We start from the raw sequence: 27,005 nt of genomic DNA on the forward strand, positions 1-27,005 counted from the left end.
CCTTTTTGAAATAGGCATTGATTTTCTTATGGCCATGGGTGCTACAATGCCTGGTAATGAGCTTATTCAAGAATTGCCAAACGGCAAGGAACCTTGCTTGTTTAATGCCTTGCTGTCATCACTTTAGCAGATGTCTTCATTCTTGCCAGGGACAGTTTTTAGCCCAGTTTATAGTTATTAACAGTGACAGAGAGCTGGGGAATGATACACCACACGAGCAGATGCGAGACAAAGCAACCTCGAGCTTTACAGGTGCAGACTTCAGGAAAAAGGGCTTTGAGGAAGATAGTTCAGCAGTAGTGAAAACAGCTGTTTGTAAGCTGTCTTAGATCAGGTAAAAAGTCAGGCAGTTTATTAAAACGTCCTGTCCAGAGTATAGAACATCTGTTTGCACCCACTCAACCGCTTCCCCGCCTTGAAATGGGTACTTTTCTCCTGTAGTGATCAGTGAATTCTGTTGAATCTTGTGTATTATTGTGTAACAAATCATCCTAGAACTTTGTGGCCTAAAATAATTATTTAGTATTCCTGTAGGTTTCACTTGGGCTTACTCATGTGTCTGTGGTTGGCTGGAGAATTTTGCTGGCCTGGGCTTAGTAGGGACAGCTAGGATACTGGGCATCTCTCTCCATGTCTGCAGTTGGCCTGGGTGTGTGGCTACCACCTTGGTTCTCAAAAGTGTGGGCCCTGGGCCAGCAGCATCTCTATCATCTGGGTACTCTTTGATTCTTGGGCCCTACACCACATCTACTAAATCAGGATCTCCAGGGTCGGGCCAAGCAGTCTGTTCTGTCAAGCTCTGCAGGTGTTTCTGATGCTCCTAAGACTTGAGAATCACTGCTTCTGAGTATTAAAGCTCTCAACACCTCTTCCTTACTCTTACTACCATTCCTTCCTTCTAGGCTTTCTGTCTCTCTGAATTAGGATATTGTTTGTAGTGTCTGCCCTGTGTCTTGTTTGTGTCATTGTAAGGCTGGGATTTTCTTACTGCTCCGGGGACTCTTATGGACCATCACCCCAGGCACATTGGGGTTGGGGTGAGTAAGATATGTTCCCTGAATGCCCTCAGTTTATAGTCTAGCAAAGGAGGTAGTGTGCTATGGGAGGTCAGCCAGTTCAGCAGGGGAAATGATGAATTCAGTGTGAATATGTTGAGCTTGTGATGTCCTGGTAGGAAGAGGTATCTACCAAGTAATTGATTCTAGAAGTCAAAACTCAAAAGGCAGGGCTGGAGCTAGTAATTTGAAAGTCTCCTTGTACATGATAATTCAAAATCGGTTTTCCTCAAAGGCCGTTATTCATCAGAATCAATTGGGTCTTTTAAAAATGTGGTTTATGCACTCCCTCCATCCCCTATGTCAGTGAGTGTTTGAGATCTCTGAGTGTCCCAGGTGATTCTGACCAGCCAGAGTGGGGAACATGGTCCCAGATCATGAAACTGTCTGACAGCTTTGGGGAGAAGGAGTAGAGAAAGAATAGGAGGCCAAGTCTGGAACCTTGCGGGGAAGCCTGTGAACATGGGATGATGTAGGTAGAGTCTGTGAAGAATTTTCTGAACTATAGGGGGCTTAGAAGAAAATGAGTGGAGAGCGGGGTTGTAGATGCCAAGGGACTGGAGAGTTGCTAGAGCACAACACCGCATCATTGGTGGCCAGAGCTGGAGCCAGACTGCGGTGGTGACCAGCGAGGGGGTGGGGCACTGGGCAGATCTGGATGACTTTCAGGGAACTTCAAAGGGAGGAGAGAAGGAGGGAGGGCAGCTGGTGAAGCGATGTGTTTTTTTAAATTTTAATTTTAAATGGGAGAAACCTGAGTATGCTGCTCAGGGCAGAGAGGCAGTAGAGAGGGGTAACTGCAAGAGGGTTATTGCTGAGGCCACATCCTGGTGGAGAGAAGGATGGATTCAAAAGTCCACGTTTTAGGATTGGCCTTGAAGAAAAGGAGGGCCGCCCTCACTCATCCTGGAGGGAAGGAGGTAAGAGAAAGGGTATGAAAACAGGAGTTTGTAGCTGCTGAAAATAGACGTGATTTCTCTCGTGTCCCTGTTTCTTGGTAATCCCAGAGTACATTTCTCATTTATTTTTTACTGATTGATAGGGTTGGTGGGTTTTGTAAGCTTTTATATTATTCAGTCTCAACATGGGGCCTCTGTGGTGTCAGTGAGCTGCCCATCCATGATTACTGTCTACTCTGTTCAAACTCCGGCTCCCCATGACCTCCACACTGCAAATGGGCTGGCTGGGCGTTAGCAGTTCTCTTGTAAAGCACTGTTTAGGACTCCGTGTGTTTCACCTTGGAGAGCAAGTTAGTGGTTCGTGCCTATTGTTATTCCGGAACCCTTTTCAGTTCTTCTCCTTTCCTTCCCTATACCTTTATTCCCTGTGACATGATATGGCTAGTTATGTTTTAATATGTACCAACCTGGATTTGGAAAATTTAGGGGGAGGGTGGGGAGAAAAGTGGGAATTTTGCTTAGACAAGGCTGATTTTTCAATAAATTGTATAACAAATAAGTGTTTTGATTTTATTTACTTTAATTATACGAATGCTGGAGCCTTTCCCAGTTTTTATAATCTGCTTAATAGTTTACACACTTGCTGTGTTTCTCAGTCTAATGCTCACCTGTAGGTGAGACTTAGAAATCTTTAAGTCCTGAATGTGAAAAACCATGGTCACAACCAGCCTGATTCTTAACTGAGGAAGGTGGATCGGTCCTTAAAAGGCTGTGGTCTGTACGTTATAAATACAAGGAAAAATGCAGTTCCAGTATTGTGAACTATTGAAGTTCCTCCTTTTTTTCTCTCCTACAGAATCTAAAAGCAGATCCAGAAGAGCTTTTTACAAAACTGGAGAAAATTGGAAAGGGCTCTTTTGGTGAGGTATTTAAAGGCATTGACAATCGGACTCAGAAAGTGGTTGCCATAAAAATCATTGATCTGGAAGAAGCTGAAGATGAGATAGAGGACATTCAACAAGAAATCACAGTGCTGAGTCAGTGTGACAGCCCATATGTAACCAAATATTATGGATCCTATCTGAAGGTAAGGCTTAAAAATAAAAACACGATTTTCCATGATGCAGCACTTGACTGAGACACGAGCAGTGTTATGTGAAGGACTTCAGTAAATAGCACAGCAGGTTTTCAAAGGAAGGAGAAATGGATTGACCTTTGCAATCAAAAGAACCTGGCTTTGATAGTTTTATCATCTTAAATGCCACCTATAGAAATTATTTTTTGATAAAAGTGTTTGATGTTGAAATTGCCTTTCCAACAAGAAAGAGTATTTGTGAGTGAAAATTTGTCATCAAAAGCGCATTTCTTACTAACTTATAATGATAACTGTTAATCATCTAATTTTAACATGGTTTATGATTAGAACTCATGCCAACCTAAGAATATTAGTCTTGATATTTTGGTTATTAAATGTGGTTTAATTTAATGCTGTTTTTAAAAACTGCTGCTGAGACTTGATAATGCTGATTAGTGAGCAGTTTATCTACATTTGACTTAAGGATTCTAGGTAAGTAAATAATTACTTAAAAAAATAGTAGTTGTACTACAACATTATACATTGACCTTGATCTTCACTCAGTTCTTTAAGTGGGAAAGAAAAGTATAATTGATTTTCCAGTCCTGCATGGGACCATTTTAGATGTTGTAGGGTGAAAACGTTGTACTACTAAGGAAGTTTGACTGTCCTTTGTGTTTCAAGTTCCTTGACATATGTCTGTCTTATTGAACTTAGAAATGTAGCGTTTTTCAAAATAAGGTTTTGGAAAGCATAAGAATTGGTGAAAAAAATTCTAAAACTTCACAGGTAGAAAGAACTGTTTTCTGAGGGAGGCAGCAATAAATCCAGATGATGCAAGACCAGGCCTCCTCCTCTCCTGGGTTTGTCCTCTGAATTCTCCATGTGGCTGCTTGTAGCCTACTCCTTGGTGAGGGGGATAGTGCGGGCTTTTGTTTTGTGGAAACATGGTAATCTATAAGTGCAAGGATGGAAATTTTGAGAACTATTGATTCACTAAACGAATCTTAAAAGGAAATCAAAATTGAGTGAATCCTATTTTTTTTCATAGCCTAAAGGATGCCGTAGGTCAAATGCAGCATTTTGAAAAGGAAAATAAGTTTTGGAGTCAGATGTCTTAGACTTGAATCTTGCTTATCTTGGTGTGCAGCCTTGAGCAAGTTTTTTTTTTTTTTTTTTTAAATTAACTTTCCTCTTTTCTCATTTGTAAAATGGAAAATTATGGAATATACCTCATTTATGCAAAGATTAAATGGAATTGTGTGGAAGTACCTGGCATGTCGTAGGTACATAATGAGTATTAATTTCCTTCCTTAATGGATTGAATTTATTCATACCTCATCTCTGAAATTACCTTGCAATGAAGGACGTATCCAACTGAGGTCAAAGCCAGGAGGAAGAAGTGTGCCAACAATAACAGTGAATGTTGCTGTGGAGGTGCAGCCAATTTGAGTCGTGACAGGGCACTGTATGTTTTATCATTCTCATGATCCAGGAGGAGGACTCATGCGACTCCCACATATGAGAGCAAAGGTCTTCTTGGTGTTAAATTATCGAGAACAAATGTCTGGAGAAACTCAACTTGAACTCTGTCTGCTATATCACTTAATATCCTCTGTGAAATTACTTCAACAATGGTTTTTAGTAAATTCAGAGTTGGGTTTGCTAGCATGTAGTATGCTACCGTTGTATTTTTATATGAATTATGGTACCTTTGACAAAGGAGATGTGGAAGATCCTCAAATGTTTAATGGTTTATACCAGCTAATATTTACCTGTGAAAATTAAGAATCAGTGATTCAAAAGTATCTTCAACCTCAGCTCCTCAGCAGAAATTTTACTGCATGCTGAAATTACTCTGTCATGGTCAAACATGGTTTTACCTTGACTGTACATATTTAGAGATTGCATCTGGTATGTCTTTTAATTGCCTGAGTCACTGATTCTAGAACATACATTCCAGGTCAGCCTAATCTTGATCTAGAGTTGCTCAGTGAACTTCTTTAGTTAACATAATGTGAACTGCTAGAATAACCCCCTAAATTTATAATGGCTGAAATATGCTCGTTTATTTCTTGCTCATTGGTAGCCCTGATTTGTGGCACTTTTCCTCCAAGTGGTGATTGAGGAACCCAAGTTCCTTCTGTTGCTCTTCCTCCCATATTCCATACAAAGTTGTGCTTGTCTACCTTAAGTCATCGTGGGGGGCAAAAAAGTGGAGGCTCCTGTGCAAAGTTTTCATGTGCCCAGGCCTAGACAGAGATCACATTATTTCTCCCCACATTGCCTTGGTCAGAACTCAATAACATGACCACACCTAACTCAGGAGAGGCTAGGAAAAATCCAATCATGTGCTTCATGGAAGAAGAAATGATATTCCTTGGCCCAGAGGAAGACCCTCAGTAATGAGCCAGAGGCTGCTCTTCCATCTGGTAGGCTTACGAAGTTTGAACTGATATAGTCCTAATTGTCAAGATACAAATTAAATTGACGTAAGTCAGATGAGTCTTTGACACAAAGTTGAAAATGATTGTGGTTTATGTGGTTTTTGTTCCCCTTTAAAAAAAAAACTCCCTATAGTGGTCTGCCAGAGGTAATAGTCTTAGTTCTTTAAGTGATGATGGGAGAGAGAGGGCCTTTGGGTTTCACCTTGGGGGACTTTTACATAGCAAGATTGAGCAAAGAAGAAAATGGTTCCTTCATTACTGGGTTAGCATTAAAAGGTCATATAGTTAATGTTTTGGTTTTAGTCATTTGATCTAGGAAAAGAAAAACAATAGGTAAGTGGTCTAAATGTATTATTGAATGTTATTGAAGCTCAGGGGAGTGGAGTTGATTTTGACTATATAGCTATGATCAAATAACAGAATTGCTTTATAGCATGTCCCCCCACCCCAAAAGATTAAAAGCAAAACCAATGACAATAATTTAGGGAAGAGAGGAAATAGCATGATAGTTTTTATTTATTTTGATGAACCCGAGGCCTGGAAAGATCTTAAAAATTATCACATACCGTAGAGGAACTTCATTTGTTGTAGTTAAGTTTTTACTTTTTGGGAACTTAAACTCTCTAGACTATTTAACTAACCAGAAGCCTTCATATCCCAACCATTATACCACTGGAGTTTTCTTCCACAGGAATACCATCCACAAGATCATAATGAACTCTGTGTGTGTGTTTGAAGGTGGTTTGGGTAGCGTTCTGGAGCAGAGAATTTTGGTTTTTCAGTTGGGTAGTGAAGACATAATAAGATCATAACAAAAGACAATGTGGTGTTAAACAAGATTCTAAGCCTGTTTTCTTTTTATGCAGCATTGGCAAGTGCTACTCATTCCCTTCAGCAATATAAATCTCAAGCTTTTTTGTTTTGTAGAGATTGCCTGGCTATTAAAATCTCCACTTTGTGATTCACTTAGAGTTAAAGCTGGGATTTTTAGTTGGATCTAAGGTGCTTAACTATCTGGATGTTCTTCAGGCTGCTGACTGTCTCAAGGATAAAATGCAGATAAATAAACTTACAGGATTACTAATAAAGATTGAGATCATAGGCAGTGTGCCTGACGTGCATAGGCGATTTTTAGCAAATGATAACAAAAATTATTTTTTCAGTGAGAAAAGTTATCTGTGCCAAATGACTCAAAATTAATGAGTCTTAAAAAACAGATTATTAGCATGCTAAAAACTAGGGTTATCATTTTCTTTTACAACAAATTTTGTACTCAAACATCAAGCCAGTTTAGCCTTAGCAAATCAGGTGCAAGGCAAAAAACCCCAAAACAAAAAAGTTGTTTACCAAACCTTGTTGTAGTTGTTTTTGTAGTATCAGTATTAAGGAAACATGTCCATGGAGTGAGTAGTTGTCTAATCAAGGATGTAGATCCCTGACTTAAGAGTAACTTTGTTTTCACTTCCTAAAAACTTTTAGGGTAGTTTTACCCTTCAGATTCACTAGAAAACTAATATGGGAACGTCCCTTGATGAATTTTAGAAAACTAAGTGTTTTATATAAGTATACCTTATTCTGGTAAAGAGTTGATTATGGGCTGTGCGTGCGTGTGTGTGTGACAGATGTAAGTTATATTCTTTTGACTTCTGATTCATCTTTTTTCCCCCCGTTTCTTTTCCAAAGGGAGAATAGCAGTTCTTGATGAAGTAAAAACACCAGTCATTTTACCCTTAGGAAAAGAAGGAACATATTTATTTAAACGGTTTACATCTTTGTGAATGAGGCTGCTGGATAGGTTACCATCCACCCATGGTCTTCATTTGTCTCAGCATGACTATTATTAGTAGCTGCCCCCTTTGAGTTTCAGAGTCATCCAAGTTTAGACAACAGAATACAATCAGCCTATTATACTTTATCTCCAGAAAAATAAAAGTCTCTTGCTCATATCGTTTTATAATTTAATGATATTTTTCTCTTTCAGAGAAAAAATATTAGTATAGCAGCATGATAATGAACATATCTGTCAGGACATGTCTAAATTTTACTTTCACTCACATTTTTTTCCCAGCTGCCCCATGGCATATCCTCTTGTTTTGACTTCTGGTTTCAGATGTCGTTAGGAATATAGATGAATTTTTAGTCTCGGGAAGCATTTGAGTTCAGATATATGCCTGGTATGTATACCTTCCTATGCGTCAGGAATTCTTTGAAAAGCACACAGGTTCTTTCTCATTCATACCTTTCCTACTCCTGAAGAAAGAGTCTGGCATATTCTTATTCAGGTGGAGAAAATAAGATACTGTTGGTATAGTTACATGGGAGGTGATTTGCAGGTCATTTGGACTGGAATCAACTAACCAAATTTAAAGAGCCAGGGAGGAAAGTCCGGGTTCTCCCATACAGAGAAGTTCTTGTGCAGCCTGAGACATTTCTGCTGTTGTAACAGAGAAGAACATGGGACGTTGGGGTCGAACCACCTAAGTGGAGTGAGTACTTGGTACTTGTACCTCTCTACCTCTTGCTGACTGCTTTGTGTGTACTCTCTTGTACTAAGGGTACATGTGGCTATTCTCGAGAGATTTTTAGCTGTCATCACTGGGGTGGGGGTCAGTGCTCCTGGCATCTAGTGGATGGAGACAAGAGATGCTACTACACACCCTACAGTGCACAGGACAGCCCTAAAGAAAGCATCGTCCAGCCCAGATATCCGTAGTGTCACTGTTGAGAAAATGCTGCCATCTGGAATGAATAGTGGTCTTTTGTCACAGAATATAAGTGTAAGTAACAATATTTCTAAGGCCAGGGTTTGGGACCCTTAAGATATTGATATTCCAAGAGTTCCAGAATAACCCATTTTGGACTGAGAGTCTTATATCAGAGTCTGCGGTTATGCCTACGTGATTTTTGTGGCCAGACCAAGTGTGAGCTTCATAAGCAGGTTGTGTCCAGACTTGGGGCAGTGATTTTACACTGTCCAGCCTGGTATGCTAGGCTGTGAAACCAGGGAATCTCAGACAGCATTCTGGGGACAGTGATATCTGAAAGATGCCTTTCTGGGATACTTTCGTTCTCATCTAAGAACAAAGGCTGCAGGTTTTCTCGGAACAGTTGTTTGCCTAAATATTGACTATGACCCTTTCCCGTCTGATGTTCATTATAAAGCAGTAGAAATTAATACTGGGCTGGTCTGCTTGCCTAGGGCTGTAGATCACCAAGGTGAGAGGGAGCATTCACCCACTGAGGGGCATCTTCGTGAGAAATGTGATTCTTCCTTGACTACTTGTGGGCTTACTACAAAGCTAATATTCCCCAAGACATTAGTTGATAACCTGGAGTAGTGCTGTATATCTGTTGGCCCTCACCCTCTTAATATTTTGCATGTTTTCTAGCACACTGATGATGACCAAGATTGGAAATAATTATTTGCTTTTTATTTTTGACCTTGATCATTGGAGTAATGTTAATGAATAAAACAGCAAATAAGATGCTGATATCTTGCTTTTTGTTTTGGTAGTTTTTAGATATGGTATGTCATTGTTAGAGGTAAAGCAGAGATCTCACTGCTTTTGAGCTTTGGGCTAACTGCCTAGCCAATAAGATATCCTCTTTTATTTCTTAAATCAACTCTTGGTCATTTTCTTATTATGTCTTATCCCCTTTTTCATTTATGGACATCAGATGATAATTAAACTTGTTTTTATAGTTTTCAGTTTGTGGAACTATCGTCATTGATCTATGTAAGACTGTTGTCTGTTCTAATCCATTTTATTATTTCATCCTTCATCTCTACTGCCTCTTTTGTACTGCAGGTTTTGATGTCTTAGGATATGTGTGTCCTCAATAGATAAAACATTTTGTTTACTATGTATGAGTTTATTTTTCCCTGCCACATAATGAATTTTAAAAATTTGAATGTAGTAAAATTAACTTTTGGGGGAGGAGGGAGGTAGCTGGTGAAAGGGGTCAAATATGTGGTGACAGAAATCTAACTATGGGAGGTGAACACACAACGCAGTGTATATATGCCTTACTGTTAAATTGTATACCTGAAACTTACTGTATTTCGTTAACCAATGTCACCATAAAAAATTAAAAAAAAAAAAAAAGCTTAAAAAAATTAACTTTTGGATGTGCAATTCTTATAGTCCTGTGCATTTTAACATCTGTATTGATTCTTACCATCACCACAGATAGGATACAAAACAACCCCACATCTCGAAGTATTCCTAATCCATCACCTCCCTCAACCCCTGGCAACCATTGATCCGTTTTCTGTCCCTGTAGTTTTGCTTTTTCCAAGAGTGTCATATAAATGGAATCACACGCTTTTTGTTACTGGTTTCTTTCTGTTAGCATAACACATTTGGGATTCATCCATGTTTGTGCATGTATCAGTTTTTTGTTTTTATTGTTGAATGGTATACCATTGTATGGATGTACCATATTGACCTATGGAAGGGCAGTTGGGTTTCTAGATTTTGGCAGCTATGAATAATGTTACCATAAACATTCACGTACAGCTTTTATATGAACATAAGCTTTCATCTCTAGGATAAATACCTAGAAGTAGGATTTTTGGGTCATGTGGTAAGTTTTAATTTCTCTTGGGTGTATGCCTGGGAATGGAATTGTTGGGTCATGTGTAATTCTTATGTTTGACCTTTTGAGGACCTGTTGGACTGTTTCTGAAGGACCTGAACCATTTTACTTTCCCAGAAACAGTGAGTTGAGGGTGCCAGTTCTACACATCCTCATTAAATTTATTATCTTTTTTTTTTTTTTTTTAATTATAGCCATCCCTAGTGAGTGTGAAGTGGTATCTCATTGTAGTTTTGGTTTGCATTTCTCTTATGGCTAAGGATGTTGAGCATGGTTCGTGTACTTCCTTGTTAACATTGTTATAAAACTCTATAACTTTCCAGTTTTTCCCACTCTTTTAAAAACCTTTATTCAATATTTAAACAAGCAGAAAAACAGTTCACTCATTTCTTCCACCCTCTACCACCTGCCTTTTGCAGCCACCAATCTGTTTTCTATATCTATAAGCTTTTTTCTTTTTCTTTTTTTTTTTTTTTTAAGATTCCACATAGGTGAGAGATCATATGGTATTTGTCTTTCTCTGTCTGACTTATTAGGATGATGCTTTCGAGGTCCATTCATGTTGGTAAATGGCAAGATTTCCTTCTTTTTTTTAGGGCTGAATAATATTTGTGAGTGTGTTTGTGTATCACAGTTTCTTTATCCATTCATCCATCGATGGACACAAGTTGCTTACATATCTTCGCTATTGTAAATAATGCTGCAATGAATATAGTAGTGGTGCATATATCTTTTCAAATTAGTGTTTTTGTTTTCCTCGGATAAATAAAAGTGGAATTGGTGCATTATATGGTAGTTCTGTTTTTATTTCGAAGAACCTCTATACTGTTTTCTATAGTGTTTACACCTGTTTACATTCCTACCAACAGTGTACAAATATTCCTTTTTCTCCACATCCTTGTGAACATTTATTTGTTGTCTTTTTGGTAATAGCCATTTTAACAGGTGTGAGGTGGTATCTCATTATGATTTTGATTTGCATTTCTCTGATGGTTAGTGATACTGAGCATCTTTTCATGTGTCGGCTGGCCACTTGTATGTCTTCTTTGGAAAAAATGTCTGTTCAGATCTCATTTTTAATTGTTTGCATTTTTGCTATTGAGTTATTTGAGCTCTTGATATATTTTGGATATTACCCCTTATCATGCATGATTTGCAACTATTTTCTTTTATTCTGTAGGTTACCTTTTTATTTTATGGTTGTTTTCCTTTGGTGTACATCAACTTTTTTCCACTCACATAGGTATAATATAGGATTTTATTACACTTATTTGCATTTCTGCTATTAATAGTAAGTTTGAACATTTCATATATTCTTAGCCCTTAAGATTTTCTACTCTGTTGAATTATTCATATCTTTCATGAAGTTTTCCATTGGATTTCTTGTTTTTAGAGTTCAGTATATGTTACTGATTTTTTAAAAATCAGTTTTTAGATATCACAGGTATCTTCTCTGACTGTTTTGCTGCTTTTAACTTTGAGATGTCCTTTGATGAAATAAATCCTTAATTTTAATGTAGTTTAATATATCAGTTTTTCACCTTTTGATTTCTGCTTTTGGGATCCTGTTCTAAGAAATTCAGTAGTTCCCTAAGGTTAAAAAACTAAATTTTTTTTTTTTTTTTTTTACTTCTAGTAGCTTTTAAATGGAAAAGCTTTTTACATTTGGATCTTTGTCTGGTTTATAGTATGAAGTAGGGGTTTTATTTTTCTCTATGTAGTGGGATAGGTTTTCAATTACTATTTTATAAATAATCCTTTCTCCACTCATGTATGATGCTCTGTCACATCAAAGACTCATATTTAGGCCTGTTTCTGGATTTTCTGTTCTGTTCCTGGGCCAGTATCATTCATGCTCTCTCTTTGTGTTTATTATTATTACCTCGGTGTTATTCTGAGTCTTAATATCTGGAAGAGGTAACTCCCTTCACTTCTGCCCACATACATACAAAAACTTTTGCTACTTTTAAAAAATACACGAAGTCTTTGAAGACCTTTATTCTTCAATATAAGATTTAGAATGTTTGTACATTTTGTTTTAAATCCTACAGAAATTTAAAAATTGATTTTTTAAATTTACATATTTAAAACTTACATATTAAGCCATCCCATCTTTGAACATTGAATGCATAGGCATCTTTTTGTTTAGGTTGTCTTTTGTGAGCTTTAATAAAGTTAAAAATTTTCCTCATCTGGATCTGGTGGATTCATAAAGGAGTTCCTAGACACAGGTTTTTATTGCTATTTTAGTAATAGATCTTTGGATTGGTTATTGCTTAGTTAATGGAATGGTGATGATTTTTTTCACATTGTTTCTGGTGCTCTTGCTCTGAACTCTTTAGTTTTTTATCCATATGTTCACATCTACAAATGATAGTTTTCTGTCTTCTCTTCCATTCTTATCACCATCTTATGTGTTAGTTTCAGCCATAACCTCTAATACTGTGTTGATTATGTAGTGATAGGGAGAATATGCCTGTTTTGTTCTTGAGCGTAAAGAAAATGTATCTTAAATTTTGCTTTTAATAGATACGATTTTACTATAGAATGTTGGTGTGTAACCTTTTATTTAAAATTAAAGATGTCTGCTTCTATTCTTAATTAGAGATTTATTTATTTTTAAACCAAACAACCATAGCATATATATATTTTTATCTGTAGTTTTAAAGATAGTTGTGATTTTTCTCTTTCAATTTTGGTGCAAATAGGTGGCAATTGGCTAGATCTAAGGTGTGCCCTTTCTGACTTCTAATAAAGAAAATGGCATCATAGAGTAAGGAAAGTATTTTCTAGTTGATATTGCTAAGGAGACCAGAGAATTGGCTTTATTAGTTAAGAACTTTATGATCCTCTTTTTAGGTAATTTCTTAGGTCTGCAGTTTTGCACAGTGCTCACAGATCCAACAGAGAAGTAGAACTTGACCTTGCTTTGGACAATAGGCAGTTGCGAGGCCCCATCACTGATTCCCTCCTGGTCTTGAGTTAGGAAGGATGCTCAGGAGAGAATTTTAGCTGACTGTCCAGTTGATCACTGAATTATTTACACACATCTGTGCTGGCAGTTCTGCATCTTAGTTCCTAAATATTCTCTGGGTTCTTGATGTGGTGGACTGACCTGGCTTGGTGCAACTAAACTGAACCTACTGCACACTGGTTTGTGTGTTGAGTTTGAGGAGGTGTTTTCAGTTTGTGGAAAGTTTTTGTATTTGGAATTGACGAGATGGGATTACTTTTGGGCTGATACCTGGATGGATTTTTCTCCTTCAGAATTGTTAAGATGGACTCTGGGAGAGTCTGTGGATGGTCACTGTTTCTGTGTCAGCAGCTTGGAATGATTTTTCCCTTTGATGGGGACTGTCCAAGATAAACTTTGAAGTATTGCAAGTGGCAAGAGGCTGTGGGAGGAAGAAAGGATTTTGTGTGGCTTGGACTGTCATGGTGAGCCACACAGTTCTTTATATTTTTGAATTTATGGTAATACTAAGTATTCTTCATACATTGATTTTAAATTCTACTTTGGTACTTTTTTTCCTCTGCATTTTGGGCCAGGTAGGTTTGTGGAGTAATGCATCTTCCACTTGACTTGGAATAGAGGTTTTGGGATTGGGGGAAACGGTCTGCAGACTTGGTTTTGGGAAATATAAAGGAGCTAGAGAAGAGACCTAGTTAGAAAGTAGAGAAGACTGCCTTTACCCATCACTTTTCTTTTGTAGCCATTCTTGACCCTAAGCTCTGAAAATCTGGAGACCTTCCTCTGAAGATCTAGTCCTGGCTCTGAATTAAAACAGCAGTGTAGGCACCTGATCTTGGACCTGTGGCCTCATCGCAGAATAATGAGATTGGACATGTTTTCTTTTCAGTTCTTTTCAGTCCTTGATTCATCTTAGCTTGCCATTTAATACGTATTTCTTGTGCACAGAGAAATTAAGAGTCATAAATTGTTAGACTTATGTTAGACATTGGAGGCCCTCGGCCCATGCTTTTTATTTTCTAGGTTAGAAAACCAAGCCATGGAGAAGTTGAGTGATTGCGTATTTTCCTAGTAACACAGGGTTGGTAATTGACTGAGATTCAGTGCTGGAGGTTCCTCGTTCCTGGCCCACCCTTGACTTCCCTGCACTTGACTGTTATCCTTTCAGATATTTCTCCCCCTGTTTGCCTTATTGGATTTTCTCTCTCTGGTGACTTGTTCTCCCTTCTACAAAGTATATTTCAGTTGTCAGTAGCTGAGCCCATTTTACATGAGTGAAACCATTCATTCCTGAGGAAGGGGCGCCTTACCATTGCACCTGCCTTTTCTCCCTTTGGGGGTTGATTGATCACCTGCAGGAGTGGAATCCATGGCATCACTGTGGGACCTTAAAAACTCCTGAGGCCTGACCCTACCTCGAGAATCTGATTTCTTTGTTCTCAGCTGTGGCCTACAAGGAGTGGGAGGCCGTGGTTAAAAGCTGCCCAGGTGATTCTAATGTGAGGTCAAGGTCTAAAACCTCTGATCTGTAAGATCACCTTGAGAGAAAGGACATGAAGCAGAGACCAGCACAGAGAAGGTAATTTACCACTAAGAATGTGTTCAGCTTTAGAGAAAATACCAACTCAGGTTTAAACTCTTATGGATGTGCATTTCCTTATGCAGCAAAAATTCCAGAAGGGCAGCTCCAGGTGTAGTACAGTTGTGGTCAACAGTGTCACTGAGAATCCAAATTCTTTCTTTCTTTAAAGGCTTTACCTGTGGGCAAATGAAGGGCCGTTTTTTTCCCCCTGAAAGAATTTGCTTCTTTGGGTACAGGAAGCCTTTCTCAGAAGCCTCCCCAGACCACTTCCCTTCATGTTTCATTCATCAGAACTGGCTGATGCCTAAGTCAGCTCTTGGCTAGCCAACCTGGTTGGCTGGCTCCCACCAAACAGGATTTATTTACCTCTGGAGCTGGGAGAAGAGTGGGCATCCCCAGAGTCACAAAGTCAGAGAGCTATATGGGGAGGTGTTGGTCGACAGTGCCTCTGAGACGGAGTTCTGGTGTGCCCATTTTTGGAGTGTCTGCTCTGTGCCACCATTGTCCTGGGGAATCTGGCATCTGCTTACGTGTGAACACTCTGTGTGTGGCCATTGAGAGCCCACTGGAAACTTGAGCAAATTAGCCAGGCAGTGGCCCTGCAGGCTCTTAGCCCAAGGCCATCATTTCACACTTGCCTTGAATCTGAGGCTGTTAAGTATCATCTTCAAAAGAACATGTTGTCCTAGTGTTGAATTTTTATCTCAACCTCATTTCTTAGGTAGTTCAACAGGAGAAATTCTTGCCTAGCATGTATAAATGGTTTTATTCAACCTTCAATGCAAAGATGATGTTCACCCCATTTGTATTGAATGAATGGATTTGAATTTGTTCAGGTAGCCATGGCTTACTTCAGCCTAGATTCAGAAGCCTTGCCAATGCCTAAATTCTTTCCTGTGTTTCTGCGAAATTGGACTCCCTGGCAAATGGAGAACTGCTTCGGCTGCCATGGCTGGCTGTCACATGAGCCCATGTAGAGCAGCCCTTGTCCCTCTGGCTCCTTTGCTTATGCTCAGTCTCTGCCAAGAATCCCATTTTGGTTTTGTGGTCCTGTAGTTTTCTTTATCAGTGTGTCCTTCTTAGTTCCAAACCTGTGGATGGTTCTGTGGTGACCCATAAAACAATCAGGCAGAGATGGCATTCCCTCTCCTTGTAGCCTTTCCAGTTACAAATTAGCAAGCTTTCTTTCTGCAGAAATGAGTTGTTCTTGATAACTTGGTTGCTCGCTCTTCACCTTTACTACTTAGGGCAGGTACTTTGTGGTTACATTGCTTTTTTGTCTGACAGTTGAGGCTCGTTAAGCTCTGAAGGATTGACTTATGTGGAGTTAGTTCCTGGTCATTTCAGGAGTCGACGAAGTGGTTTAGGTGTATGCCTTTTGAAAACCTATGAGACCCTACAAGTTTTATGGATATGTTTGAGAGTCCTTTTATCCCTTTTGTGATGATGATTCTTTAGAGAAGTAAATTAATTTGTAGGTGACTTTCCTCCATCTTATTTGGCTATCTAAAACATATTTGAATCAAACCTTTAGAAGATAAATATTCTACCTTATAAAACTCTTCACGAGTAAGATTGTTTTTTCCTTCTTTCTTTGTATGCTGGATGCACAGATAACTGTACAGTTCTGATTTATTATTTGCATTACTGCAGTGTCAAGAATCAAATATCTTCAGACAGTTCTTTGCCTGAAGGAAAGATTTTTTTTTTAAAAGAATGGAAATTGTGAGATGATATACACTAGAACATACACAGATAGCTTTGTTAACTGAGCAGGTAGTCTCCATGTTTTGGCATTGGGTGGCTCTTGGCTTACTGCAGATTGAATTGCTAAGAACAATTTATATAACTTGTTAAGTAAACCAAGCATTGTTACCCTGATTTGGTACTTAGTTTCCTGAATTTTGATGATTTTTGGTTGAGTATGAGATTAGGTTTGTGTTTGGTTATATACTTCGATTGGCTCTAATTACTTTTTCTTGTCATTATCACTGTAATCAGTAGAGATAGGTCAATAGCAAGGTTGATTATAGACCAGCGCTTATACAGAGGCTAATCACCTACATTTTTCATTTACATATAAGCCTTTTCTCTTGTTTCTTGCCAAGGCTGGTATAAAATGGCACATGGATTTTGGAGTCATTATTGGTCACATATTTTAAACAGGTGTGATGAGTTGGCTTGTGTTAAAATGTTTGGCAGAAAGCATTGATTCTTTAAAAGTAAAAATTGATTTATGACTCTTCTTTGGGAAGGAAATAGTATTATGTTTGCTTTCTGCACGGAGGTGTAGCATGAAGACTTCTTGCCTTTCTCTTGTCTCCTTTATGCCTAGGTGGATCTGTGTTTCTGGACACTTCTTTTTGAAAGTTGAGATCCATTCAGAGGCTTTCATACTTGTCTCTAGGAGAAAGGGGGCATAAATATGCCAGATGCAAAACCACAATGATTTCTTTGATTGCAGGGACCTTTGGGCCAGCTTGCAGTAAGAACTTGCCTTTAGAAGATCCTTTGGTTCCCATCAATGTCTCCCTCTCCTCAAAGGGATGGCAGCCCGATGGACAGTGGGCACATGACCCTGACATCGAAAGACTTCCACGGAGGTAAGCTGCTCTGTCAGTGCTGCCCAGACAGACATGCGCCTTCCTCATCAGACCTGGGCCCTGCCTCCATCCACACCTTGTGCACACATGGCGGGAGAACCTGAGGCTTTTTCTCTTGCTTCGAGCCAAGGCTAGGGTTCTGGCACCTCAGGTAACAAATAGCCCTTCTTCCATGGGGCTTAGAAATGAGTAGAGTGAAATACAGCTGTGGTAGCTTTCTCCTAGTTGAGGACAGGAACCCCCCTGAATGGTGTTCTTGAACTCGTGGATAGTCCTTTCTTCCTTTGTGTCTGTTTCTCACCTCATACTGGATGTAATTCCGGCCACACTGAGCCACAGTTGCCATTTGGGATCAAGTTGCAGAGTCTTTTTCCCTTCTCATTTGTATTAGGGGAGAAACTATTGATGGAGTTACTGTTAACCTTTGTGGTGGGTACCCCACACTGTCTGGTGTGCACAAATTTTAGAGTCCAAGCTCTGAACTTTCTAGAAGGTATTACTCCTGATCTTGACCCAGAGAAGGCACTGTGGACCACAATTTGGATTACATTTCTCTAGGAAATGGATTGCAACCCTGGACCAGCTCGATTGTTGTTGGCAGAGATTCAGCTTCTCCTGCTATGTTGCTTTATTCTTAAAAGAATAGGTATATCAGAATAAAGTAATGTGTTTCCTAGCATATTTTCGTTGTTGTTTTCATTATTTGTGCCTAAGCATGGCTGCTGAAATTGATTTTAACTGATCTTTCTGACTTTCTTAAGAGACCTCACGGTTCCCTTTTTTGACATTGGTGAGGAGAGTGAGTGCGTGTGTTTGAGTGTTTCAGGACTTGCTGAGTGTTGCAGGTTTAAGAAGTCACACTGGTTTATGTTTGCATGGCCGTGTTCAGAGTTTAAGATGGGCTGCCTGTTAGCTGTGGTTGGTGAGAGTCCTTGTAGTGTTTGTGGCCTTACTGTGAATGTTTTCTTTATGAAAACTTGTACACATTTTTAAAAAAGGAAAAATCTACATTGTTGACTTTTTGTTTTGTCTTTTATTCTAACCGGTTAAGATCATCTTTATGATTATTGTCAGGACCTCATGTCTAAGCTCATCTGCACACTTAGTATAAAAATGTATTAGGAAGATTATCTCCTGGTTCTTAATGTTCTTTTACTTTTCAGATCTCTCACTATTGTGTTTACTTTCTCAGTGGTGCATTAAGCCATCTGCAGTCCCTTGCTTTTTCTTTTACAGACTGTGTGAATAAGGCAGCAGCAGCTGTAATGAAAGGTAGCCGTAAAAACTGAACTTCGTGTGATAACAGGTTATGAACTCAGGGCTATTAAATGAGTTTATTCTAGCTTCACTTCTTATTTAATAATGTACCAAGTTTAGTATTGCTTTTTCTGGTTTTAATTAGGTTTCTGCCTCCATTTTATATTCGGGAGATTAGAACTAGTCCATTGGAGTAGCTGTCAACAAGAGTGGCATGTTCTTAATCTCTCACTTTGTGTTTTCTTCTTTGAGCAATATTTGGGTCCCTTAGCTCTCTACCGGATGCACCACAGTGTGCAGAGCTGTGCCCACCTTTAACTTGTTTTTAAAAAGTACTCTCTAGGTAAGTTGGGGTCTCTTATTTGGTAGTTGGGTTTAGGACTAGTGTTCACTTGCGCCATGCTGAAAAAAAAATGCACAGAAAATATTTCCAATATGTTCAATATGAGGTATGTGAGCCCTTAATTATCTGGGGTCTGAAGTGTCTTTCCCCACAGGTTATTTGTATAGGTTTTTGCTTTTTAAAAATTGTTAATGAGATTTCATTCCTGTGAAGAAAGTACTTGGGATTACCATCCTTTCCATTTCGTAGCAGGTTATAGCGGTGTTGAAATCATTTCTGTGTTTGTGTCTGAAGGTTATACTCTCCCTTGATCCTAAGGCTACAAGACCTAACGTCCCTCAGGTATCATCCTCCTCCGCCATCATTCATGACTCACCTGTTCCCGTGCATACTGAGCCCTGCTGCTCTGCTTTGGCCTAGGAACGTAGGCATGGGCTCTGCATCCAGCACTTCTTTCGTGTAGTGAGGGAAAGAGACAAAAAGCAGGTGGTTGTCACCTGAATAAGTGCTCTGATGATAGGGGCACAGAGCTGTGCTTGGAAAACACAGGAGAGTCACCCATCTAGGACAGGAGAAGGAGAGGTCAGGGTGAGGGCAGAGTAAGACAGGTACATGGCCTTCCGGATCCATTTCTTGGGGTTTGTCCATCACTGACTAGGATCGGAGAGCTGAGACAGCTGCTTAAAGAAAATAGCCTTAATTAGTGTTGGAGAGTCTGGGAGAAGCACAGAGGCCAGGGGCAAGGAGGTGGGGGAGATTTAGGAGGTGAAATATCAGAGACATTTCTTAGTGAAGACACTGAACTGAAGGAGTGAGAAAGGAAAGCCAAACTGGAACTTTGGGCTATGTAAGGGAGCTGTCATTTAGGTAAAGGCTTGTTCTGTGTGTCGCACCACAGAAATTGTAGGTGGGTGTTTTCTAATATCAGACGACTTTAATTTGAATTATATTTGATAAAATCAGTCAATTTTTACATGCACTCAGTTTTCATATTGTATTATTCCGATAGCATGGTCTTCTCCTAAATTAAAAAAAAAGGAATTTCACTTGAAAAATTCTTCTCCTGAAAGTTTGACATAGATGAGTTTCAGCCTCTTTGCTATTCTGGTTCCCTTCCTGTCTGTCCTGGCTCTTACTGGTACTCCCTCACCCCCCTTGCTGACTGTCTGTGCGTAGCATGAGAAGGCAGTGTGTAGATTTTGTGTGTCTCTCACCTGGGGTCGTTCTGCTCCTGGCAGACCACTTCAGGGACTCCCTATGAGGCTGTGCAAGCTAACCCTAATTCAGTTCCTCAAAACTGAACTTTTTAAAGTCATTTCAGTTAATTAGAGACTCAAGAGTTTTAAACCACACATAAGAGGTATAAATAATGTGATAAAAGTATTGTTGAGACCCTCTGTTGTGTTTTCTTTCTTGTATTATTTCAAAGTTCATGTAGTAACTTGAATGACCAGATTCATTCTAGAAGGATAATGTGTTGAACATTCTGACATGAATATGCCTGTTTTACTCACCATAGGTACTAAGAAAAGGTACAGGCACTTGAGGACATTGAGGTTTGTGACTTTAAAAGTCGATGTGTGATTAAAAAACATGAACATCCCATTGTTCTCATGAGTCTCTTGAATAATGAAATTTGCTCCTGATATCACTTACACTGTATTTTATTAAGTCAAACCTACCCAGCCTTTGTTTGTATGCTGAGTATCACTGTTTTCACGGCACATAATTGTGCTTCATGGTGGTGGTGGGATGGATGGGGAGAGAATGAGGTGAAGTGAGAGGTGTTGCATAAAGCGTTTCATTGATTGGCGTGCTGCTGGACAGCTCCGCAGGTAGGTCTGAGCTAAGGTAGTGTTTCTGGAGGAGTCCCATTCTCAGAGGTATTAGTAGGTGCACTTGATGAAATACATTTGCATGTGTTTGGTTTAGCAGGTTTGTTAGAGTATTCTCAGCTTTTCCGACTCTCTAAGGGAGGGAAATATGAAGCATTTCCTAAATGTATTTCATTGTGGGACCCTCTGCTCTTTTTTTCTCTCTTTTTAATGGTAAATTTCTGTACCAAGTCCCTGGAAAATCTCTCTCGAAGTAATTCTCCAGTCAACATGCTTGAGAAGATGAGCCTTAGGAAACATCATGTGATTAAGAATCTAAGTCTGAAGATACCAGATTAGCACTGATTAGTAGTTTTCTACCAATTTCTTGCTATTTTGCTGTCTTTTGAAAAGCCTTCCTTAAAGTGGTGGTGTTTTTAAAAACTGCATGAATTGACAGGGGACCATGAAGCATTAAATAAAAGGTAACTACTGAAGTAACATGTTAATGTTTTAAACAGTTTTATTTCTCAGTAAATAGTTTTTGAGTGATACTGTAAGATGTAAGAGAGAATAAGGTATAAAGTATTTAGGCACATCCTGTTTCTTAGGAAACACGAAGTAATGTCAGCATACACAAAATCCTGAGCTGAAACCTGCAGAAGGTTAAAATTGAACAGAAGTTGTAGGAGGATTAAGGGGTTTCTGGTTAATACCACATTACGCTAAAATCTTTTTGTCACGGTTTTTCTTGAAATCTTTCTACAGATATTTCTAAGATTTCCTCTGCCTCTGGTGGGTGTGGTTCACTTTTCCTTCATTTAATGAACACTTAAATGTTAATAAGCTACTTCGTTGGCTGCTGGACGGCAGCAGTGGACAGGGAGGTATTGGCCCCCATCCTCAGGACTAGGGAACATGAAAGCCTTTCTCTGATTAGAATTTCTAGTGTCTTTGTTCGCCATTCTTTACTTTAAACTTGGTTACTATTGGTGATTGGCTTGCTTTTCCTGCTTGTTTTTTACACGTTCATCTAGTCTGATCTTTTAACTACTGCCTGAGCTTTCAGATCTCAGCTCCAGGCCTGGACCCACCCTAGGCCACGGATCCACTTAATGGAAGCAGCTTCCAGACAGCTCCCCTAGAATGTCCCATAGCAACTTCACAGTCAGCATGCCCAAAGCAGTGACTTCTCTCTGATGATCTGGTTGTCATTGAATCAGAAGTTTCTGTTATGAAGGGATTGATTAGAAGGTGCTTATTTAATCCAGAGGTAGTAACTTAAAATAGGAACACTTAAGGAGCTTTAAAAACTGCAGATTCCCTGTCTCACCCCTGAGCTGGGATCTCAGGATGGTAACCTGTCTGTGTTTATGAATGACCTGATTTAAAGTCCTGTGGTGCAGAATCTCCTTTAGTACATGCATTCAAGATACCGTAGAAATGTGTTCAGTGCTTTTTAAGAGTGAGGATGTTAAGGAAATGAGGCCTTTATTTGAAGCTGTTTCAGAGGAGCCACATCAAACGCCCTCATGACATCAGCTAATGGTCTCTAGGAGAGAAAATCTGGAGATGGAGATACGGGAACATTTTTCACCAGTGGCTGCCCGGGATGCCTTAGTGGCACCTCACGTCCTGCTTTTCCTCCCCTTCCTGTCATTCCTGTGCTGGTGTCCCTTATGGCTCTGCAGGTGGGAGAGCACAGGCAGGTTGACTGAAGTAAGTGATACTTCCTGTCTCTTTGAAGGGTGTGAGAGGGGAAAGACAAGCCTTCTCCCATGTTGTTGACCCTGAGGCTCCCTCATTCAGTACCTGACCAGGTGGGGGCTGGGTATTTACTAAGGTGATGCTGGTAGTTCAGCCTCTGGGTAGCTCGCTCCCCTTGATCATTCCTGCTGATGCAATTGAAGGTTCGAGATTACTTTAGGAAAAGTCCAAATGACTCAGTTTCAGCACTTGTCCCTCTGGGGCTATGCCCTGTGTGCTGTCTTTCCATCGTAGTGTCGGTTTCTCTACACGTCCCATCATCCACCCATCATCATCCACCCACCTCTACTCTAGGGATGAGATGAAAAAGCCTCCTTTCTCTGTTTTTATCCAGATGAGGGACAAGCCACTAGCAAAGGGGAGGGGTTGGGTTTGGGTGTCTTGCAGAATTTAGGGGCAAAGGCCAGCAGGAACTCGGTGGATTCATGGGTGGAGCTGCCTTCATGAGCTTTGCCAAAAAGACCTTCGCCTGTATTTCTGGGGCTCTTAAACACTGTTCCTCAAACACCGTGACACATAATTGGAGGTAAACAGTGTGAATCTAGGAAAATAAGTTTTAGCCTCTAATTTTTGAAAGCCTGGATTTCTCTGGGGTATCATCACTGTTTTTGTGGCATAGAAAGTAAAATAAGTGTACCAAAAACATTTGGCATCCTATTTTTGTTCTGGTAGGTGTGGGAAAAAGAAATGTACAAAAAGAATTTGGTTGACAGTCCTCATGGATCTCGAGGAGGGAGACCACAAATCAACCTCAAACACACATGGTAGATCCGACCCTGGCAAGTGCTGTAGGGGCACGAGGCTGCAGTTTCTAACAGGGTGTTCAGGGAGGATCTCAGAGAGAGGTGGCTTTGAGCAGAGACATGAAGAAGGAAGGCAGGAATCACACTGGTTTGGAGGAAGAATGCTGTGGGCCAGGGAAGTGGCGAGGAGGAGGCCTGGCAGGTGAAGAATGCTTTCACCTGGGACTTGTTCTCTTCCCTGGCCTGTGCCAGAATCTGTCCGGTGGAGTTGAGAAGAATCTGGAATATGTTTGTTGCTTCTAGAAATGCTCTACCTGAGATTGTTACACTTCAAGTTTACTAAAACTTGGGAGAGTGGAATGTGTGCCAGGAAATGCCCATTTTATCATCTGTTTTGTGATTCTTTTGGGTTGTTTTCTTAGGTTTTTTTGGCTTGTTATTTTGACTTCAGGGTTACTTCCAAATAGCTGTCCTGTTTCCATGCTTCTTAATTCTATTTTCACAATTTATTGGCTTTAATTACTCTATTCTCTAAAGGAAATGGGTTTTGGGTTTAGGATTCCATTTAAGGATGTAAATAAGTAGAGTCTCTGAAAAGAGAAGAAATTTATGCACATTTTTATAAACATGATCAGATACACAGCCCTTTAAAAACCTCCTTTGATTGGTAATTTCACAGATGTTTGTAAATTGGATTTTTTATTTAGTGGACGAGGAAGCATAGCCTTCTTTAAGAACGGCCACATTGTTGATCTGCACCCAGAGACCACCGGTGATGTCCCAGGGTAGAGCCCCTCTTGGGAATGTGGAGGGTTCGAGTGTGATAGACGCTGACTTGTTTTAGTTATCTGTTTCTGATCTCACAGAGAACTGGCAGCACCAGCCTGTCATGGGTCCTGCAACACTGGGAAGGTAGCGTTGCCCTGTACAGTGGCCTCATGCCCTCCATCTGATGTGACAGTGTAGTCAGACTTCTTTTTTCTGTTTTGAAAAATTTCCTTTCTCTGATCAGTAACAAAAACTTTATCCTTGTGACTTAAGTTGGGATTTTTAACAGTGATCTCTTCCACTTTTTGAGCCTTATCAAGGTTTGTAGATCATACTGATTCCAGGTGTGAGAGAGGATGTCTTCGGTGCTTATGAGCACGCTTGCTGCCCCTTGGCTGGCTGGGTGGGCACTTCTCTGTGTTAATGGATGCTCATCTGTGCGGTCAGCCAAATGGGCTCTTGGTTGGCCTGACAGAACGCCCTTCCTCCTCCACATGTACCCACATAGTGACAGCTGTCCTCCAAGGCTTCCTCTCCCATGTGGAAATCATCTGCTACGTTCCCTATTGGCCTGGAACAGCTGCAACTTCTGGGAGAGGGAGAAGCACATCTGTTTTCTCAGAGAGTGATTTTTAGTATGCAAGTATCTGTTCTTGTGTTTCTTGTGGGAAAAATAGAAAAGATACATGGAGCCTGTGGTATCAGACTCCAGGGTGACTGTGGGTAAAAGCAAAATCACTTATTTTTGGGGAGTGGACTAAACAAATTTGCAAGTAACTCTTGCTTTTAAATCACAAGGGAATACATTTCATTTCATAATCAATCATGGGAAAAAAATTGTAGGCCCATTGCCAAAGATAATATAAAAGATCTGCTTTGAAATGTTTCCGAGGATAGGGACTGTGGATTCCTTTCTCTCTCTCGAACACACTGTCCTAGTGTAATTGAAAGTCCCTGAAGACATTTGGCAGCTCCCTTTTGTGTTTTTCTATCCAGAAAGTTGAATGAATTAAAATTTCAATTAGGCTAAATATTTTACTTCACCCAAAAGAAACTGAACTCTCTTTTGTGACTAATGCTACCTATAACTTAAAGTATTAGTTGTATCTCTAGTTCCCTTTGTCTCAGCATACACATTCTGCATATTTAAACCTCCATCTGGAGTATCTAAACACAGTCGATGTATTTAGATAAAACAACTAATTGTGCCATATGCTTTCTTTTCTGAAATGTCTATATTTCTGTGTAAACTTCTAAGAAATGGTATGATATATGATATCGTAGATCTTACCTAGATTATGTAATGAGGAGTTTCTTGGTATGTAATTAAAGAGAAGACTGATTCCCACTGAGGTAAATAAACTGTCTTGTCCAGTAGTTCTTGACTTTTAGGCATTTGGGTAATGCCAAGGCAAGCGTGCTCATTTAGGCATCTGCTTCAAAATGAGAAAAATGGACTTCTAGAACCAAGCCCTTCTATTGAATCCTCCCGGGCAGTAATATGTTACCATGAGCATTACTAACTGACCGCGGTTTGTCAGTTGCTAGACAGAGCAGTTAGGCTGGCTGTTTTCTAGGTGTCTCTAATTGAGCACTGTGGGTTTTATATACTGTGACAGAGTCTCTCTCACTGAGGCAGATTCAGCACAGATTAGTGTTGGTCCATGCCATGGTTGGATGAGGAGGCAAGAGGCACATATCTATCTGCTCACCAGCTTTGGGTCGTGAGCCCTCTGTTGCCTGACTTCAGTGAGGTCACCCCGGGATTTGCCTGTCTGATCCAAGCATAGCTTGACTGTATTCAGTAGCTCAGTAACAATTGAGAGAAGAGAAGCAGAGGGTTCAATCTAACAATTGAAAGATTGAGAGAAGAGAAGCAGAGGGTTCAAATAGCAGAAACATTTCCTCTGTACTGAGGAATCAAGCATTGACACACACATTGAAAAGCTTCTTACTTTGAAAGCTGTTTATCTTTAGATGAAACTTCACGCATGACAGTAATAGTATAAATATGAACTTGCCACCCATGCATTTGAAACATAGCATTCGTTGTTTGTGAACCTACTGATGCTCTAAATTGCCTTACAATACTAAAGACACCTCTTAAAAAAATCTGCAGAACACAAGGAAGTCTTTATTCTTTCTCAGCCACACTCACTTGTCTGATCTTTTTGGGCTGAGTCTATATTCATAGAATTGATATTAAGTCCTCAGTACTCACTTCTTTTTGTTTTATGGTCTTTGTGATTGTTATTTCTGACATATATTGCATAATGACCATTGTGATATTCACCTAGCAGAAGGATAATGTCATAATTAATTACTAGAAATGCTTTACTTTAGCAGAAAGTACATCGTTAGCCTCAGCAAGATTATGGCATAGAACTTGTTCCATTTAGTGGTTTGTATTCATTGACTGTGATGTTTATGACTTTGATGAAGATAGATGTGAGGAAGGAAAGAAAAATCCTTCTCTTTACCTCCTGGGGCACTTTTTTCATGCTCTTCTCTGACATTTCCTTTCCCTCAGATTTAGATTATTTGTGAGTATATTACCCTGATAACCTTGTAAGTGTCCTTAAGTTTAAGCAGAGTGTTTTTATTCATCTTAATATCTACCAGCATTCAGCACAGAAACTTCTCATTAACAGATTTATTACCATGTTATGTCAAATTTATGTTGATGGAAGAGAGAGGAACATCTCTACCCATTGGGGGAAATTAATTACTGAAATACACATGAACACACATGCACATAGTTATAAGGCGGCCCCTTCCAGATGAGCCAGTCCAGTAACTTAACCCCCAAGATGAGCTTTTTGGGGGAATGCCCAGTGTGTTTTTCAGTTAATTAAAGGACATTAAGGCAAGAATTCTTAATCTGGGCATGATGCATTAGGACATGTGAATCTCTCAAATTCCAGGCAGACATTTTATAAATTGATGTACTTTTCAGTCAGCCAGAGTAGAGTTTGTTGATTTCTACAAGGAAATCAGTTAAACAGTTAAATATTAAGAACAGTTAAGTTAGAAAGTATTTTTCCCACTGAATCCTTTAGAAATTGCTTAGAGTTTATAATTT

At 39.6% G+C, this 27,005-nt stretch overlaps 1 protein-coding gene across 2 annotated transcripts in view; it reads left to right on the forward strand.

Moving 5' to 3' along the window:
• The window catches only part of STK24 (serine/threonine kinase 24), a 106,784-nt gene that overhangs the window by 40,388 nt on the left and 39,391 nt on the right, over positions 1 to 27,005 (forward strand). For both annotated transcript variants that reach the window (XM_011363220.2, XM_011363221.2), the window contains one exon: positions 2,811 to 3,041. In XM_011363220.2, the coding sequence (XP_011361522.1) occupies positions 2,811 to 3,041 (231 nt within the window). The remainder of the gene's footprint in view (positions 1 to 2,810; positions 3,042 to 27,005) is intronic.

Source organism: Pteropus vampyrus, unplaced genomic scaffold, assembly GCF_000151845.1.
Source record: "Pteropus vampyrus isolate Shadow unplaced genomic scaffold, Pvam_2.0 Scaffold83, whole genome shotgun sequence".
In the NCBI taxonomy this organism is placed as follows: domain Eukaryota; kingdom Metazoa; phylum Chordata; class Mammalia; order Chiroptera; family Pteropodidae; genus Pteropus; species Pteropus vampyrus.